Consider the following 20,288-nt stretch of genomic DNA (forward strand, 5'->3'; position numbering starts at 1 on the left):
AAACGCATCAGCATTTTAGTGTTTGTATGCACTTTTGGGCAATGTACAAATTTTGCAAAGCAATTTCCAATTATATAATTCATTTTAAATGTTATTTTTCACACATGTATTCATGTTTATGCACACTTTGCCCCAGTACATGTGTTTCTGTGCACATTTCCGGGCTGGAGAACTGCATTTCAGACTTTGGAGAAGTTTGACTTTCAAAGGAGGGCTGTGTTTTGGTTTGTGTATTGTTTCAGGAAGTGTGAATTAAGAACATGGTGGCATAAGTTTTCTTGTAAGAACTTACGGATTTTTGGATGTATGTATCTTGCTATTACTTTATAATTTTGTTAACTTTTTGTGTGTGTTTGTGAAGTAAGAAAACTAATAAAAAGTACACACACACATAGATGTAGATGTAAGTATATATACATATACACACGTACCGTACTTTTCCATGTACAAGACTAGGTTTTTATACTCTAAAATAATGTTTAAAATCTGAGGTGGTCTTAGACACAGTTATGTCCCCCCCCCCATTTTCTTAAATCAGTCCCCCAAAGTAGGGGGCCCGCGTCGTATACATGGGGGCATCCTACACACAGAAAAAATACAGTGTGTGTGTGTGTATCTAGCTAGCTATCATCTCTATCTATCTATCTATCTATCTATCTATCTATCTATCATCTATCTATCTAATCTCAATCATCTATCTATATAGTGTGAATTAGTCTAGGTTGCCTTTAAATGAGTACTGAACCGAATCCTCTCCATCCCTAGTGCTCCCTTTTTATTGGACTACAGTGCCCATCATCCTTGACCATGCTAGCTGGAACTGATGGGATTTGGAGTCCACTAGACCTGGAAGGCCAAAAGTGCCTCATCCTTGCCAGAGATGATTGACAGAGGTGTGCCTGCATCTCTCGGGATCCAGCTGACTTTATACTTCAAGGGACTGTGACGTGCAGTCAAACGATGGACCTGCATTGATAGCATTGCCCTACATTCATTGGAAAGCATAACACAGTATCCTCCCCACTATTAAATTTATAAAATATACCAAAAGAAGTTTTTGAATTTTACCATGAACCTTGGTTCCCACCCCAGTTGCCATCAGTTTGAACTTGGAAATGACATCATTGTGAAATGTCACAGGAGTCCCTCAGTGATACAAATATTATTAAAAAGATAAGATGACCTGCACAAGAAATCTAAGCGAGTTCTGCTGGGCATGGTGCCCACTTGCAGCTGTTCAGCTGGTGCCACTTGGAATGAATGATCAAGTAGCAGCAGAATGTTGCATCTTGTCTGGGGTTTTGTTCCACTCTGCTTGGCCTGTGTGTGTCTGTCTTTTTTTGTGGGGTGTGGTGGCACCAAGCTGAGTTTGTGTATGAACCTGGAGTAAAATCCTCTTAGTTTTTGGGCAGAATGAAGAAAGATCAACGAGAGAGAGAGAGCATATCTTTTCCTCGGCGTTTTATTCACTTATAACAGAAACATTCACTTATCAGGTATCACTGAAGTGCAATTTACAGAACTTAGCAGCAAATTCACATCTGTAAATTCAGATTTAATTCTGTTTGTACAAATCTTACAAATGTACATCCATTCGTACAGTATTGCCATTCACTCATGCTCGCATATGTACATTGTCTTCCCTTTAGAATATCCTCACGAGTCATTCTCCCTTGCTTCAGGAAATGCAGAGGGGGTGCTGAGCGATGGGTTTTGTCAGAATGCGTCAACAGAGCATCGCACGGGGGAATCAAACTTGGGGGGCCGTGGAGTCAAACAAAAAGAATCTTCCAGGGCTTTCAATAGAGTTATCAAACATAGCCCACAGAGTTTTGCCACATTTCTTGTTTGTTTCTTTTGCCTTGCCTTCAACGACAAGAGATGGTTTGGCAATTTGCTTATTTCTGCAGTATTGGGCTGCTCTGCCCAGAGAAGATCCCAGGAGTGGGTGGGTGGGAGATTAACACAAAGGGTGAGTAAACTCGGAAAACACCACAAATATTTTTCAGGGCATATTATATGGGGCATTTTTGTAGGTAGCCAATTGGGGCCAGGGGCTGTGCTGCAGAAATCCGGAGGCTGTTTCAAACCTCTACTTTTCATAGAGGTTTGCTGTAGTCAGATAAACATTTGAGAGCTCTGATTTTCTTCAAGCCTCATACGATATAGTTCCCTTTGCACTTGCCAAAATTCACATTATAACAGAAAGTCCCATTGTATGGGTGAGGTGCTGGATGAAAGCTAGCTTTTACGAAGGTAAGGGCAAGGAAAGGAAGTGGGTTTAGAATTCTGCTTAGTTTGCTGTGCTGTGCCAATCATGGGACTGTCATGTATGCGGTCAAGCATGTGCAGAGTTCCAACTTCTTTATATTTAATTATTTTGCGCTACCTACTAAGTACTTCTATAATGCCCTTCAATATGCTGGCCTGTGTGGGGAATAGCTTTGGGTTCTTTATAAAGAGTGGGGAAGTAAATCACTTCAGATCTTTCTTCTTGCTGGAAAACCCTTTTAGGGGAAAAAACAGCCCTTTATATTTTATTTTCTCCCCCACTTCCCTTTGTTACAATGATCTGTTAAGGCATAAGAGAGTGCAATGAAATCTCCCTTTGTATGTCTTAATGACACTGTTCTATTTTTCCTTTACTCTCTGCTTTGCTTAGTGTTCAAATCTGAAGGATTTTTCTTTCATTTTTGTATATTCTTTCTCCTCACCATAATTGTTGTTGGAAGGTCTTATGTTTATCTCTTTAATTTGGGAAGTTGTCTATTTGTAATGCCTTACAGTGACACCACATGTCGAGACTAATATGATTTTATCTGTATTTTTAATGTATATGTTATGCCAAGAGATTTGGGTGATTAAGTAGTATATCAATCCTGTTTGGCATACAGGCTGTTCTTTAAAAGGCCCCCGTTTGAACCTCACACCACAGGCTCCATGTTTATCATACTAAGAGAGCTGGTGTTATCAGGAGTCAAATCCCCTCTCAAGCACGAAACTCACTGGGTGACCTTGAGCCTAGCTCTCTGCCTAACTACCTCACAGGGTTGTGAGAACAAAAGGAGAGGAAGAACCATGTATGCAGAACCTTGATCTCCTTGGAGGAAAGGAATGGGCATACATGTAACAGTAATAACAGCATCAAATCTTTTCCTTTGATGAATGTTTATTCTGCACTACACATCAATGGTGACTTAACTTTTTTGAAAATTTTATGAGGGTTTTTGATGGACTGAGGCAGGTCAGTGCGTCCCACTGTGTTTGTGTTTATGTGAAACTTTTCATTCCATCAGCATGTGAGCCCTGTGATGAAAGTTTCCTCAGTGTGCCATTTTTCTACAGTTAAGTACCCTTGCTTAATAGGTGAGCTGGAGCCAAATTATTGTATTGTGAATGTCTTTTTTGGGGGGAGAAATTGAATTTCATGTTTTTTAAAAAATAGAGGAGAGAATCCTTTAATCTTTTTTCCTGTTCTTGGTTTGACCTGCTGCTTTGATAGAACAGTGCCACAGAGTTATTACGGCCTTGTAAGGTCAAGACTTGAGTGCCTGCTCATATCTCAGCACAGATGGGCACGTTCTGAGTAGAAAACCTTGATGGAGAAATGTAATATGCTAGGACTTCAAATAAACTCCCTCCCCACCCCCAGATGTTCTCTGTAAATGTCAGGAAAAGATGGGCTCTACACCCTCCACACACTTTGTGTGTGTGAAAACTAAAGTGGATGAAAGAACAAAACAGGCAAGATTGACATTTATTTCTCAGTGGCTTGTGCACTGTGTTGAACATGTGGCATCCCAGGCTATGAGAGACTATTCACAAGATCCACGTATCATTAGAATGGCAAAGCATCACAAATCCTTTGAAGTTCAGAGATAGAAAATAGGTTAATTTCTGCCTGGGAATTTCAAAAATCCAGTATTTTGTATTGTTTTTCTCTCACAATAGGGGATTTGAGCCGCGCGGTGTGCAGTTTGATGAGGAAAGAGAAGGGGGAGTAATGCTGTGTCCAGGAGCTCCCGGAAACCTGGTCCCAGCTCTGCTTTTTCCCATTTACTTTTTAATTTCCCTGCATAGAAAATTAGTATGGTTTGAATGTGCAAGGTGGGGTTTTTTTGCTTTTTGGGGGGGGGGATGAGTGGGAGCATTCAAACATGTGATAGCCACATGCTTTCCTAACCATGTGATTTCCCCAAATATGTACAGGCCCTCAATGACGCAAAAGTCCTATTGCAATTCAGTGGGGTTCAGACTTCAATCCTCTACACATTCACTTTGGAGTAAAGTACCACTGGTCAATGGGGTTTACTTCCTAGCAAACATGCATAAGGTCAGGCTGCATAGGACACAGGTCATTGGAGAAATTCCATTCATTCCATAGTCTCCGAGAATTTTGAGAATTCTAGGAAAACAGACAAGGTCCCTGCAAACTGGAGGTGGGCAAATGCTGTCCCCATCTTCAAAAAAAGGGGGGAAAGACCCAGGTAACCATTTTCTCTGGATTCTGACCCAAATCTCTCTTTCCCTACTGCACCCCACAAATCTAGGATTAAGGGCAAAATGCTTTCCAGACCAAATTAACGACTTTTTGAAAGGCTTAAGGCCTGTTACATCTTATTTTAGAAATGGAGCACTTTCTATCCTAAAATATCATTAGTATCCATTCCTAACTCATTAAAGCAATTCAGATCTTCTACTATTTCTACTCTAAGGAATTTTTTTTGGTAGTTAATATGGAATGTATTATTTTTTTGAAAACATTTCTATAAGGGGAAGAGTTCTTTTTATTTTTAATCTTTAAAAATTATAGTTTATCACAATCATATCATTTGTACAAGACACTATAGATACATCTTGTAATTTATAATCTAAAAAATAAAAATTTCATCAAAATGGTGTAGCTATTACTATTGCCTGGGCATCGATGCATTAATGTATTTACTGAATATGGCTAGTTTTAACGGCGAAAAGGAAGAAAGTATAGAATAAAGGAAATTCAGTGGGGGAGGGCAGTGAGAATGAGCTATGTGCTTGTGTTTGAAAAGTATTGGATAGCTCTAACAAAGGACACTAAGACAGGTCACAATTAAGTAGCAGCTTGTTAAATATATACACATTTCATGAAAACCACAAGGTTAAAAACAAAACAGTGGTGGTATACCCGCAAATCCTGTCATTTGCAAAGACAAAAAAACAAACAAAACAAAACCCAAAAACAATACTACAATTGGGGTAGAGGTTAATTCTGGAGTTGCTTAGATTTTCTATAATGTTTCTCTTTGGGCATCCTAAATAACATTTCTCATGTATCAGAGGACTGCTGTACTGGCAAATTAGGGACCAGTTTGCACATTTACAGAAACGAGTGTGTCCTGACTTATGCGACTATTTCACATGTTGCAAAATAACTTCATGTGACGCACTTGGTCTGTATTCACATGGAGAAAGAACCACTGGTGTCTCTTTTTTTCAGCCAGCGCAATTATGGGAACTGGGGAGCTATGGGTGTTTCTGAGAGTTTGGTTCACAGGATGTTGTCCTCCATGAAATTGTGTCTGTGCAGATGCTACAGTTTCATCCAGCAGAAAGGGACTGCTAGGCTTGTTTGCTTGTTTTTGGCATACTTTATTCAGTGTCTTGGAAAGGTGATCAGAGCTGCTGTTCAGGCCAGCAGAAGCCCCTTTCCCTGATAACAGATGACTCTGCCCATCTCTGCTGGGTTTTAAGATGTTAGTGGACACTGATCACACTTTCAAGCCTATGTTCATAGATGCAGGGGCATAATATTTGTTGTATTTTTATCTGTTTGAATTATCCCAACCCTTTAGACACAAATACACACACACACACACACTCACACACACAAACACAGAGAGAGGGCTTTCCTCTTGTGTTTCAGTGCAAACAGTGACCTTCTGTGGCGTCCTGATTCTAAAAGTTACCTGCATGTGTTTGCTACCTAGAAAAACCTCTCATTCTCCAATGTTAATTATTGCACTAACGATGAAGGGGAACACGGCAGGGTTTTTCTTTTTTCTTTTAGCTAGAAGCGGGACCTGCTGTTGCCCGAAATGCAGGTGCCAGTTGGATAATTACAGTGATCTGTAATGTGCTACGAAACAAGGAACAAACAGTGAAGGTCATTTTTGTAACCTGGGCTTTGTACATCCTTGAGAAGGGAAGAAGGGTATGCAAAAGCAGTTTCCTAAAGTCAAGTTCAGTGCATTAATCAGAACGTAATCTTATACTTAATGCATTGTTAGGATTTCCAAATTGAGATGCTTCTACCGGAGGTAAGTCTGGGACAGCATCCGTCACGCAGCCAGCTCCTGCGGTCCTCTCCTGCCCTTCTCTCCATCTTCAGTCAGCTTGATGGGGTCACGGCACAGAAGTGCCAAATGATTCACACAGTTAGCGGGAACTGATCTTGCTCTGGGGGCTTTTTCACCCAGGTGCCCAGACCGGCTTTCTGAAATGCTTTAAACAGCTGCTGCTTGACAGACTGGTATGTGTGCGCCAGCAGTTTGGCCTCGCTGTACACAGAGGGCAGATCTCCATGGCTTAATATCTGTGTGCTCAGCTGTAAGAGAGATGGGATAGGGTGGGGGTGGGAGTGCAAAGGGGAAAAAACAACAAACCAAAACAACCCAAAATGCAAATGAATGAACAGCAGCTGTACAAAATGGTTCCATAAGCTACAAACAAATTGTGCTTAAGATTTTATGTGTTGGTTTCAAGTAACAATGGAAAGGGTTGGGAACCAAAAACTGGACATGGTATCGATTCCGTCATGCAGGCTTAGTGCCAACAACCTACAAAAAACACTGTCCTGAGTGGGAAGCAGGATTTTGGAGATCAAAAACCTAGTTTACACAGCACTTGGAAGTGTGAACTGTGGTGCAGAGACTATAAATTATACCAGGTTTTTGGGTTTTTTTTGCTTTCCTCTTTTTGTGGCGGAAGGTCTTACTAAATAAAGTACAAAGAATGCAACCCCCCCCCCCGCTGTGCATTGTTTTGTTCCTTCTGAACAAGGTCTCCCTTAGCTTTTGGGAAGGGATTTTGATGGCCAAACTCTTGTTAGTGTGCATATATCCCAAAAAAATTGTTTGGGAGTTTGAAAGGAGAGCAAAATTGAGAATCTTGTGGATTTATTTGGTGCCATTCATCTTCCCCGACACCAACAAATATGATTCAAGTCAAAATGTTTCATCCAGATTTAAAGAAAGATGTGTTACTGATTTTTAATAACTCCCAAATCATATCCTGGGTATTCACTGAAGCAGAAGTCCCCACAATATGAACTTTGACTATGCATTTAAGAGCCAACCATTTCCCAAAGCCCTGGGGCTCATGCATAGGCCTCAGCCCCTACTGTCTTTGGGGGGAAATACAGATTCAAAACGTGCAGCCCAGATTCATAAACCCGACATTCCTATAATGTCTCGTCAGCTCCCTTTTGCTATATCTGAAATCCCAACATTTAGTGGTACATCCGTGGAGACTGAAACATTTTTTTGAATACAAAAATTGAGACTTAAAGGCCGAAGTTCTGATTCTGATCCAATTAATTATGTGTCTGCACAGGAGTTGGCTGCTGTGGGCAGAGCTCCTGCTGCTCAAAAGCCCTTCCAGCAGTCAATGCGGCCCCACTTACACCATGAGCAATAAGAACAGAAGAGGAGAACTGTTGGGTCAGGCCAGAGGCTCATCTAATCCAGCATTCTGCTCTAAGCACAGCCAGCCAGATGCTTAAGGGAAGCCCACAGGAATGACCCGAGTGCAGCTCTCCCTGCCTGTGATTCTCAGCCACTGGCTTTCAGAGGCATAATGCCTCTGACAATGGAAGGAGAATACAGCTGTCATGGCCAATAGCCACTGATAGCCCTACCCTCCAATATTTGTCTAATTCTCCTTTAAAGCCATCCAGGTTGGTGGACTTTGTAGTTGAGTGTATACCAAGATGACCACTTCGCTCTTCATTCACCTGGGGTATGGGCTGGGAGGAGAAGGATTCCCTAGTCAAGGGGAGGGTTTTCAAATGCATATCAAACTAACCACACTCACCCTTGAGGGCAGGAGGATCTAGACTCAATCTAGATTGAAAGCAGCATGTTGAGGATGAACATGAACTGTTCTGGATTGAGAAAAACTACCTTTTTGTAACAGGTTAGCATGTGCACAGCCTAAAATAGTTATTAATGTATTCTACTCTCTCTCTCTCTCTCTTTTTTAAAAATGTTTATATGGTTTTATAGTTGGAGGTGATAATTATTTTTTTTTAAAAAATAAATAAATAGCCTTCTACACAAGCTCTGAAAAGTAAGGAAAAAAGGAAAGACTCTCTGAGTCATTCAAGGCTTCAGGCAGGCCAGTTTGAGAGAAAATGCAAGGAAAAATCGGCTCCCTTCCTTCCAATCTGTTATAATAAGAGATACTGTGAAACATGCCTAAGAGAGGGCTGTAATCGAGCATCTGGGATTTGCCCACAGCTGAGAGGCTGTCTTGTTGAGCGGGAGAATGGCATCTGAATGTTCTGAAATGCTCACCACCCCTGAGTTTGCCTGCCAGAAACCATCTTAAGAGACAAAGACACACATCCTCAGTCCAATAATCACCCCGGGCGCACCTGGGCACCCAGAGAGAAAGAACTTTTTGTTTTGCAGGAGGATTAAATCAATCGCCTCCTTCCTGACCTGTCAAAAGACATAGCGCAACCAAGCCAAGAGTGAGAGAATTTGATGTTTTGGGAAAGGAATCAGAAGTCTTGGGAGAGTCGTAGACCTGGTGAAAGTTCAATCCGGAGAGTGAATTAGCATTTTCTGTGGGATTCTGCTCCCACTACTCTGGAATATGAGCCTGTGTACAAAGGGGCATTTTCCACCATTGCAACAGCACTACAGAATGCCCTTTCCCTCTGCCATAAATGAAGCAAACTTGATCCAAACTCCTGTCCCATAAGAATAGACGTGGTTATTACTGAATTCCTGTTTTGATCTGTGTTTTTTTTTTATAATAGTGTTTTACTAGTTTTTATATTGCATCTCTGTTTTTATGCCATAGCATAAAAGCAATAAAACACAGTATTTTTGTATATTGCTTAGAGATGGTTTAATCATGAAGCAGGATAGAAATGCTTTTAATATATATATGACATGTCAAAGGCGAATGGGGTAAATTATTTACCACTTCGTTTTTCTCTGATGTCACCAATAAATGTATCCTATTCAAATCGGGCACAATATTTGCAAATTGTATTCTGCCCTTGAGCATGTCTACTTGGAACACACACTCTCTTACTGCCAAAAGTCCTATGCCAACGCAGATCTTCAAGGGCTCACATCATTTCAGGAAGTTGATTGGGAGAAGGCAAAAAGTACATACTACTTTCCTCAGCTACCATGCACAGGCAGGCCCTGCTATGGGAACACAATGCGTTCTCAGGAAATGGTCTGTTAGGCGAGTGTTTGTACAACAACGCCCACCACCCCCCTCCAGCAGATGTCAAGGAGATGAGTAACTATACAACTTTTTGAAGGCATCTGAAGGCAGCCTTGTATAGGGAAGTTTTTAATGTTTGATGTTTTATCATGCTTTTATATGTGTTGGAAGCCGTTCAGAGTGGCTGGGACTACCCAGTCAGACGGGCAGGGTACAATTGTTGTTGTTGTTGTTGTTATTGGCATTTCCCATCAATTCCTATGGGAATATTTCTAACGTGTTCCCAAGCACAGGCTTTTGATCCAGGGGAAACCCTCTGGAACCTTGCAAAAGGCAAACAAGGAAGAGAAAGAATGCTCTTATTTGTCTGATCTACGCCCCTGTCTCCACCACCCACCATGTTTTCCGACAAACATGCCGTGGACCAGGAAAACACAAAAAGTAAGGCGTGTTTAAGACTGCTTATTTGTTTACAGTACTACATGCAGGTCCAGCTGTTTGGATATCTGAACTGTTGGTGTGTTGGGTAAGTGAATTATTATGTTTTATAATGAGTGTTTGAATAGCAGGACCAGTGTGTAATTAATTTATGGCATTGGTTTTCATGGCTTTAAAGAAAGAGTTAGGCAAATGCATGCCGGGATGATCGGTCTACCAATGAGCTATTTAGTCCAAAGGCAACAATACCACCAAGTACTATTTGCTGGAGAGCAACAATGGGAGCTGTTGCCCTCATGCCCTGCTTATTGGCTTCCCAGAAGCATCTCCCTGGCTGTGACTGGAAATAAGATACCTGACTAGATGAACCTTTGACTTGATCCAACAGAACTCTTCTTATGTTTTTTAATGCCTCAGAAACCCTGGAAGTGTGTTAGGGCTCCTCCAGATCATCAGATTATTGCATATTCTGGATTTTTATTACTTCTCCAAAATACTTTTTTTTTTTTGGCACTCAGATAAGCTAAGTTCAATATGTGCTACTGCCTTTCAAGTGTGCATGTTGCATTCTACTTAAAAATACACGTGTTGGTGGTTATTAGCCTGGATCATATCCTCCACTTGTATGTACAGTCATACCTCATGTTACGTTTGCTTCAGGTTGAGCGTTTTCAGATTGCATCCGTGATGACCCGGAAGTACCCGAAAGGGTTTCGCCGCTTGCGCATGCACAGATGCTCAAAATGATGTCATGCGCATGCGCAGAAGCAGCGAATCGCAACCCGTGCATGCGCAGACGCAGGTTGCGTTCTGCTCATGTTGCGAATGGGCCTCCGGAAAGGATCCCATTCGCAACCAGAGGTACCACTGTATATATAAACACCTTCCTCTTTCTTTCTTTCTTTCTTTCTTTCTTTCTTTCTTTCTTTCTTTCTTTTTCTTTTCTTACACACACACACACACACACACAGATTCTCTGCCCCACACACTTGCTGGGCACCACATGTGTTTTGGACTATGATTGATATCCGAGTACAGAGTCTGCTGTAGGAAATGGTGCTTTGCTGATGATTCGAGGCCAGGGAGATGGCTGGGAATGCTAAATTGTGATGGACACATAGGTTTGCTTTTGCCAAGGTGGGAGTCCTTACCTTTCCATAAAGCTTTGCCCATCGAGTGTAAAACAGGTGCTTGCAGAGTCGTGAAGGACTCCCGCAGTTCCTTTTTCCCGTTGTTGCATTAATAAGCTCGAGGTCTGTAGTGCCCGCTATCCAATTCACACTGAAACCAGGTGATTTCCCTGACTGCCGCATCTTGGCGTTGCTCACTCCTGTCGAAGGGGAAGCAGAAAACATCAAAGCATTAAGATCAATAGCCCCTACCGTGCTCCTCCTGGAAGATAGGAAATGGAACTTTCTTTTTTTACACATAAACTATTCTCATATTTTGACGGGATTGGCTCCAATCTGCCAAATCTTATAGGTCAGAATTGTTGTTGTTGTTGTATGTGTGTGTATGTGTTTCAAGGTGTTTTGAGCAAAACTGTTTTTGGTAAAGCAGCTTATGAATTAAAACATAATAGAAGATTCTGTTGTTGTTTTTAGCACCCGGTCCTTAGATTTAGAAAGGAAAAAAAAAAGAGACTGTCCAGGAGTAGATAAAAGACTGCTTTCTTGTTCCTCCCAGACCATCCCCTCAAAGCAGAAATAAACCTGACTCTAACAAAAGTGATGGGAAGGGGGCTGTGGGAGAAAGGTAGTGAGAGAGTGGAGGAAAGAGGACTCTCTTGCCCATTAGGGATGGGGGAGAAGTTTCATTCAGTTGCATTTAAAGGTGAACCGACCTAATTCTCACACCTTGAAACAATAGGCAAACTGAAACACAGCCAGCTTTTGAAATTTGAACTCCTCCGAATTCTGCAGTGCAGTTCTCCAGCCATGCAGTGTGTACAAATAATGCACATAATAGGGCAAAGCGTGTATTAAAATGCATATATTCATGAGAATAACTTGCAGAAATGCATTATATTGGAGAAAATTGCTTTGCAAAAATGTGCAAACTATACATGTACATTTAGAAAAAAAAGCCACACAAAATGCTGGTGAATTTTCAGGAGTTTTTTTTAATAAATTGCATACCAATGTGGAAATGCGGAGATCTGAAAAATGAAAAACTGAAATGGACAGATTTGCCCATCCCTATTGCCCACATACCCATTTGCTGCTTCAAACCGCACTAGCTCTCATCGTGCTTTATATGGGATTGAGGCAGAGGTGCATTTAAAGGAATAGGTCTGCCATCATCATGTGTACTTTTGCCTGTAGTATTACATCTGCCCTAATGCTAACTAGAGTTAAAACACTAACCAGGATTTGAAACCAGGGTTAAGAAGGACTCCAGTCAATGTTAACCATGGTTATCTTTGGGAGACCTGGAAAAAGATTAGCATTAAAACTTCTGTTCTGAATGGCTTCACAGAAGAATGTCACTACTATGCAGAAGGTAAGTTTCAAAATAATGTAAATCTGCTGTAAGTCAGATTCATACAGCCCTTCCCCCAAATGAGGGTGTGTGTGTGTACTTTGCTGGGCGATTTTGAGAAGCCATTAGATTTAGAAGGGGCGGGGGGGTGGGAGAACTACTGAAAATCAAAACTTTTCCAAGGGTAAAAACAGAATAAAAACAAAGTTAAAATCTGAGATATTCCTGAACATAGTGAACAGTGGAAGAGAATAGATCTTCCTAAACAAAAACAATTGCACATCTTCCTTCATCCCCGCCATCTAATTTTGTTAACTTCATTAGTACTACAGGTACATGAGAGAGAATCGCATCCCATGATGCAGGAGGACTATGTCTACTGCACGGCAGGGGGAGGCTCAAAGAGCATGCTCTTGTCAGTGCTGGAAGATTGCAGCTACAAAACAGGCTAATTAGGACTAGGTAATATTGCGGGGCACAAATAAGGTTACTCAGATCAGGTGAGATAGCGGCTTGGCAGCTCAGCTGACAATCTGTAACGATAGCTACAAACTCATTAGCTGGCCTTAGAGCAGGCATGGCCCTCCAGCTTTTTGGGACTAGAACTTCCATCATCCCTAGCCAACAGAACCAGGGATGATGGGAACTGTAGTCCCAAAACAGCTGGAGGGCCAAGTTTGGCCATGCCTGCCTTAGAGGAAAGTTCTGGTGGCTTTTTTTAGCATCAGTACCACCTCTGTCAAATGTAGAACTGGATCGGTGCCGTGGCACTGGGGAGGTTCTCCCCCCCCCCAATTCCCTTTCCTTAGCATCACTTGTATGCTTTCCTTTAAAGTTAGCCACTAAGTTGTGGGGCAGGAGTGTGGGGAAGGAGGCATCTGTATTGCACTTGCTTTTTCTGCTCTTAGCCACTTTTAGAGGGGGGAGAGGGAAGGTTGACTTAAGCCCAAAAAAGATTGGACACTGATCTATATAAAACTGGCGTATGCTGATGTAAATCTACATATGCATGTTTACATATGATTACTATAATTTAAATAGGGATGCGGTACGTCTCAGCATAGTAGGGAAGACCATGGCCAGGTCGCTTGTGAATGAATCCCTGTGGCCCAGATGTTATTGATGGGGAACTTCAGGACCCCTGCTGTTCTCCCTTCTTTGGGCTCCTCCTTTTTAAACAGCCCTTCAGATAGAGGCCATCTTCAAACAGAGGGCTGTTCCCTGTACAGCAAACAGAGCACTGCCTTCTTACTTGATTTCCATCAAGGAAATAGTGTGTATACGATACGATTTACGATATCTTTATATACGATATCTTTATTGTCATTGTCCCATACAGAACAATGAAATTGAAAAACTAAATAAAACATTCAAAACCCCCTAGAAACTCTGGTATGAGGGATGTGTTGATGCGAAAGGTAAACCTACCATTTCCCAGAATCATGGCCCTGATCCAATTCCACCCAGCCCACCTGCAGGCACCTTTAGGCAATTATTTTTTTTATTAAAAAAACATAATCAGGAGATTTGATGACATAGCTTTCCCACATAATATTTAGTTTAGTCCCGAGACTCCTGCAATCCTGAATGAAGTGGGGTGCATATTGCAGAAAAGCAAGCGTCTGATTGTGCTGCAGGAATCCAGAGACTTTTCTTCTTATTATTATTATGAGAAGGAAGGTGCTGGTGTTTCCTGTGCATGAAAATAGCGTTCCTCCGTGAAATGGGAAGTAAATGTCCATGCTGCTGAGTTGGTAAAGTCATTAATGTTCATCATTTGACAGCTGAACACGGTGCAGAGCTCAGCGACTTGGAGGGCATATAATAGGGAGTATAAGATCGCACATATGGGCTCTGTAGATAATCCTGGTGAGATGCAATATGGCATCTCCTACGCTGGTCCCTGGCTCATTTATAACACACAGCATCTGAAATCACATCTCCCACCACCTTCCTGTGTGCATGTGTGTGCGTGTGTTTGTTTTACACAGAAAAGCTCAGTGTGTTTGACAGATGATGACCATGATTCAGTTTTTTCAGAAACCAAAGCGTAGGTTTTAATGGTTTTAATGGATGTGTTTCTATTAAATTCATTTCAAACCAGGTGATTATTTTTTTAATGCGAAACTGGGTTTTTTTTAAGGATCAAAAGGGGGAGGGGAATCACTTGTTTCTTTAATAATTTATTTTTATGCGCCAACGTGCCAGTTCAGAAAACAGTACCAGAAACCTCACTGTCACAAGTATAATACAATATAGAACAGCCTCCCTTAACTGGTGCCCTCTGAATATTTTGGATTATACCTGGGAAACTGATGAGAGTTGCAGTCCTAAATATTTAGAGTGTACCAGGTTAGGGAAAGCTGATACAGGTTATATAAGTGTCAATGATTATGTTAGGCCAGTTCATCTCAGTAAATTACCCTGCAGTAATTCCCTTCATGGGCTTAACCCCCCCCCCAGAGTCAATTGGAAATGCCCAAGTAAAATTCATTGACAGCTGTTTAAGATCCTTCGCATTTCTTGGCTTGCTGTCATAAGTAACATCCATTTGCCTGGCTAAGTGGCAGTACCCTAAACTAGTATATACAGATGAGTTTGGATGGAAACATAATTGAGTTATCATCTCACACAGGGCTTTTAATCACATTTATGTCACTCTAATAGCAATTTCGATTCTTTCACCAGAATAACCGATCAGTTTGTATCTCCTCCCCGCTTTTTCTTTTAAAGACAAAAACTACCAGAGATATAGTAATATAAATGTGTGTGCTGACACTGTCGTGCTATTTAAATATTTCCGTGTTGAGTCTATTGCAAGCAGATCTGAATGTATGACTTGACACTAATGCGCCAGTCTCTGTCAAGCTATCACCCAAAAGCTTAGCAGATGGAATGCCAGAATATGACAGCACTTGCTAAGATAAGGCCTGCCTGGAATTAAGCCACAGGTAGAAGAACAAACATAGACGCAGCAGCCCTAATGACCAGAGGAAAGCAAAGCATTCAGTCAAATTAACAGCTTTGCATACATGCATTGACAATGAACGCAGAATACAAAAGCAAATTGCACAATGTCCCCAGATAACTACTGTCAATATAGAGAATCACTTCTGATGGAAAACAAAGAGTAACAGAAACTTGTGGAAGCTAAAATCCAAGCATCAATATTTGCTGATTTAGGAATGGAGACTGCGAGAATCTAATCCCCTGTCTTTTCTCTAAGAAAACTTGTGGAAGGAGATGCAAGGAATTTGGAAACATTAGCATACCCGCCATGTGTCCCAGGGAAAAATGGGAAAACCTGTTTTTTTGTGTGAGATTGTGGTGGCCATTTTTGGTCCTGCGATCTCTTGTGCCATGATCTTACCCCCCCAAAAGCACTTTGGGGGGACAAGATTGCAATGCGGCTCACACGCCCGAGAGTGTGTCCTGAAAGATGCACGTCCCATTTTTTTATCTGAAATAGTTGGACGGTATGCATTAGTGCTGTAGTAAAGCACCAACCCTGTGCTATAGTACTGTAACTTCCTCTAATCCTACTCCAACAGGGAAGCATTGGCTTTGAATCTGGGACCTGTACAATGGTCTCATTATATCAAATCTGACATGAGGATACATTTTGGCCTTGGGCAATCACTGTCTCTAGGCCTCAGTTCCTCATTTCTTAAATGGGAACCATAAAAAGACTGCCTCAGAGGTCTGTTATGAAAGCTAAATACAGCGAATCACCTCACAATTAAAATAACAGTGGAAATTATAGTAGTAGTAGGAGGAGCAGGAGGAGTAGGAGTAGTTGGAGGTCTTCCGATCAGCAGGAAGTCTTACAGATGGTCCAAAATATTTTCTAGCCTGTAGACAAGGCTAGAAACAGAGGGAGAAGTTGGCTAAAGAGGAGAAGACTTCTGGAACACAGTTCTTTAATAAAACTATTTGTTCAACTCCTCTGACCTGTTTAGGTCTGCTGCCAGGACATCATGATGTTGTGTGTTTCCCAGCCTTGGCAGTGTGTTTCCCAGCCTTGGCAGAGGCAACCAGTGGTGTGTAGAGGGAGGGAACACCTAATATGCTGGTGTTATGCCATGTGAAAACAGGAAACTCAACACAGGGTTGCAGTTTTCAGTGGCAGCCCAGTTTGGGGTATAATCTAGCCTCCCAAGTGAAACATCCATAAATCTACCCTTACCTGTTGGGCATTTGCATGAAGATTCTTCGTTTGCTTCGAACCCTGTCTTTTTTGCAAATGGATTCCCAGTTTCAGCAATTCTCTTCCCTGGTACTTAGCTTAGTTCGTTCAGCTGATGTGCTTTAGCACACCACTGAATGGGGAATAGGTTTAAATCTGTTCTTAAGTAAATTTTATGACTCAAGGCTCTAGTTTGGTTTTAACACTTATGCTGTGGCTTTAAAGTATCTGGATGAGTGGTGATATACATACTAAAGGGCCAAGTATAATGGAAAGATTGCTGTACTGGATAATGATTGCTTCCAACTATATGGCCTTTCAGGTCAGCCAGAGATGGGTTTAATCATGCTCAATGGTGCAAGCCATTTTTAAGAAGTTTAGTAGGATTCGGTCACAGAATAAGCCATCACCATCTGACTTTGGACTTGTGGAAGTTTTCTTTATATAATGTGCTTTGCTACATTGTGGTACAACCAAATATGATCCTCTGCTCCTTGACAACTGGATCCAGCAGAAATCCTGCTAGTATTACCAAGGGGTATGGAGCGATGCCCTTGATCATGGTGATCAGTTTAAGAAAAGTGAGTGCTATAGCTTCTGCCCTGGCTTATAAATATATAACAGTAAAAATTATTGGGACAGGAATTATTTGTGGTGGAGGACAGCCACTTCCAACAGGAATGGAGGCAGAGAGGTAAGAAGAATCTATTTCAGTTAGTATTACAATCCTATATACACTTTCCTGGGAGTAAGACCCATTCAACACGGTAGAACTGGGTTCCCCAACCCTTTTGGATATGGGGGCACATTTGGAAAGCTAAGAAACCAGGGTTAACACCACAAAATACCCATTTCACAGAAAACAAACATACATCCAGGTGATGACCATCACCCTCCAAACAGACAACTCCCCCCAACGGAGGACAAATAAACAGGGCTCCCCTCAAAATGTGACCCCTCCCCACCAAACATCAAAAAATTGGGAGGGGCAGGGGACCTTGGCAGGCACTGAGGGTGCTGTGGGGGGTCCACAGCCTCTAAGTTGGGGACCTCAGCAGTAGGACCTACTTTTGGGCTGCGCTCTTAGTGTGGTAAAATGTCTAATCATCAGTAGCATCGAAGGAAAGTGAGGAGGAAGCAAGTATCCCAAGCTGTGAATGGACACTTGGTTATGTTCCGTGTAGGAGCCCAACAGCACCAGCAATGGGGAAGCAGGCGGTTCATGCTTCCAAGCAAGGGTGTCCTTACCACTCAGGAGCAGCTGATTGCGCCGGTATGAGGCTGGCAGTTGACCGACATCTTCTAGTCTATGGCTCATTACCCGTGAAAGGTGTCCGGTGTGAGAGAGGCTCCCCACAATAATGCTATGCAGGTACACAGGCTCAATGAAGTAGCTGAGGAGAGCACCTTGTAAGCCGAGGACGTTCCACCTGCAAGAGGAATTCGGCAGTGAGAAAGAGGTTTGGCAGGTGACAAAATAAGATACAAGAGAGCACCCTTTTTCATTTGCCTTTTTATCCTGGGGAGAAATATTGGGCGTCTCCAGCTGATTCCAACTGTAATTTTTGTGACAGATGATGGACCTTGATGCAGGCCAGAAATTCAGAATTCCCTAGCTCAGGAATGAGAACCTTACCTGTCCATAAGAACATAAGGAGAGTCTGCTGGACCAGCCAAGTGGCATTGGCCAACCAGATGCCTATGGGAAGCCCATGAGCAGGAGCTGAAGGCAACAGCACTCTCCTCCTGCAGTTTCCAGCAACTGTTTTGAAGAAGCAGACTGCCTCTGGCAGCGGAGGTATACGGAACAAACAGGCCTCTCTAGTTTACCTTTGGGGACTCTCCAAAAGCCATACACCGCTGTCCCCAGGCCACAAACCTCACCAGTACTGCTCCACACCCTCCCAGTATTCTTTAACCTGGCTGAAACCACATTTGAACTGTGATTATCTCACTTGCTTTCCTGGAGGGAGGACAAAAAGAGATGTTTGTGGGTGCATGTAGAAGTATGTGGTTTTTCCATGGCTGGAATTTAGCCTACTGCTGGCATGTGGCCCCAAGAAAGGTTGCCCATGAGAGATGAGGCTCTTGGGCTGAAAATTGTAGCCCCACCCCCTGGACTCCTATTCAGCGAAGATGCCCTCCGTGCACACGCAAGAAGACTGAAAGATATGCATCTCAGCTTAATCACAGCAGATGTTTCATACTGGATGGAAGCTGGACTGAGGGAAAACATACGAAGCAGAAGCATTTCTCAAGAAATGGTGGGATACGCATGGATTGTGGCTAACATCCTGTGTATTAGAATTTGTGCTCCATGATTGCAGTCATGGGATTTTTGTCTATTACATGACGGTGTATATTTTGACTCCACAAAATGGGTAGTGACGGAGACAGGATGTTTGTGTTACTGTGTTCCGTGAAGTGGGACTCTTGTCCTTTGTTTTTTCTTTATGCTGTCTGATGCTAGAGAGGGAGCCATGTTGCAGTGCTCTGTGTGTGTTTATATGTAAATAAAGTAGATTAGTCAAAATGCTGATTTACTGAGGTCTGTCACGCAAGGTACACAAACTCTGCAGATCCCTAAGTGTGCTGATGTCTGTTGGCATCGGTCACTGTGATGTTCGGGCTGAAGAAAGCTAATGAAGCTCCCGAACGAAAGACCAGGAGGGGGAGAACATGCCTGTCGGCCATGTGTCTCTGCCAGGGTGCTACTCTGTGTACTCATTGTCGAACACCTGGTGGAAGTGGGCTGGAGACAGAATAAACTGTGATGTGTACACACAGTCTTACACAGGGGAGAATAGGGGTCCTTGTTTGCCTACATGGATTGAGAAGCACCAGGGTGGTGATGGTGGTAATCGAAAGCAATGTAAGCTGCAGGCAGTTTCAAGAATTCTGATTCTTCACCCTTTTGCTATTGAAAGGGACACTCACCCCTCTCCCTTCACACTTGGTTGGGACAGATCCATCTTAAAACACACAGATCTGCTGTCTCCGTTCTTAATCTGGCCCTTGGTTTCTAGGCATTAATGTTGACTATTAAGGCCCTAAGCATCTTGGGTCAATGGTACCTTAGAGAACTCTATTTTGAGCGTTCCTGTGCACGAACATTTCCAGGTAAGGTTATGTTTTGGGAGCCTTCTATGTCTGAGATTAGAGTTACATGCACTCAGTATTGAAGCCCCCTGGCTGCCCCTGGGCCAGTCACTGTCTCTCAGCCTAGTCTACCTCACAAGTTTGTTGTGAGGAGAAGCATTGCAGTACCTTGAGCTCCTTGGAGGAAAGGTGGGATGAATGTGATAAATAAATACAATTAACCCACTAAGAGCAGGAGCTTTTTCAGTAGTGGCTCTGTTTGTGCAATTTTGTCCTCTATTAAGCCCATGGGGCTCTCTGCTGGTCTTTAGGAAGCAAGGTGAAGACTTTTTATTTTGACAAGCTCTTGTGGGGTATAAATAACCAAAATAAGAGCAACAATAACATATGTTAATTGCTTTTCTCTGAACGAAATCAGTCTATGCATTTACAAACAGCCTTGCTCCATTCTTGAGCAGCACTCCTGAAATGCTTTATCACAAAAATTGCGGGGTTGTTCTTTTTCCAAACTTAGTTGCTCATGAGCTGAAATATGCTTGACATTTTAGAGCACTACAGAAAGGGTTAGAGAGATTTTGCTATTTAAGGCAACATCCAGTGGTTGCTGTGCTTAAAAAAAAAAAAAAACACATTTAAAGTG

The 20,288-nt window shown here is 42.3% G+C and overlaps 1 protein-coding gene across 6 annotated transcripts in view; it reads right to left on the reverse strand.

Annotated features, from left to right (window-relative positions):
- Positions 1-1,446: 1,446 nt before the first annotated feature.
- Positions 1,447-20,288, reverse strand: part of ADARB2 (adenosine deaminase RNA specific B2 (inactive)) — a 372,833-nt gene continuing 353,991 nt past the window's right edge. For all 6 annotated transcript variants that reach the window (XM_081834283.1, XM_081834282.1, XM_081834279.1 and 3 more), the window contains 3 exons: positions 17,798-17,979; positions 11,034-11,212; positions 1,447-6,583 (listed from right to left, as the gene is read on the reverse strand). In XM_081834283.1, coding sequence (XP_081690409.1) covers positions 6,407-6,583; positions 11,034-11,212; positions 17,798-17,979 — 538 coding nt within the window. In that variant the 3' untranslated portion in view covers positions 1,447-6,406. The remainder of the gene's footprint in view (positions 6,584-11,033; positions 11,213-17,797; positions 17,980-20,288) is intronic.

The sequence above is a fragment of the Podarcis erhardii genome (genome assembly GCF_964252035.2).
Source record: "Podarcis erhardii genome assembly, chromosome: 12".
NCBI classification, from domain to species: domain Eukaryota; kingdom Metazoa; phylum Chordata; class Lepidosauria; order Squamata; family Lacertidae; genus Podarcis; species Podarcis erhardii.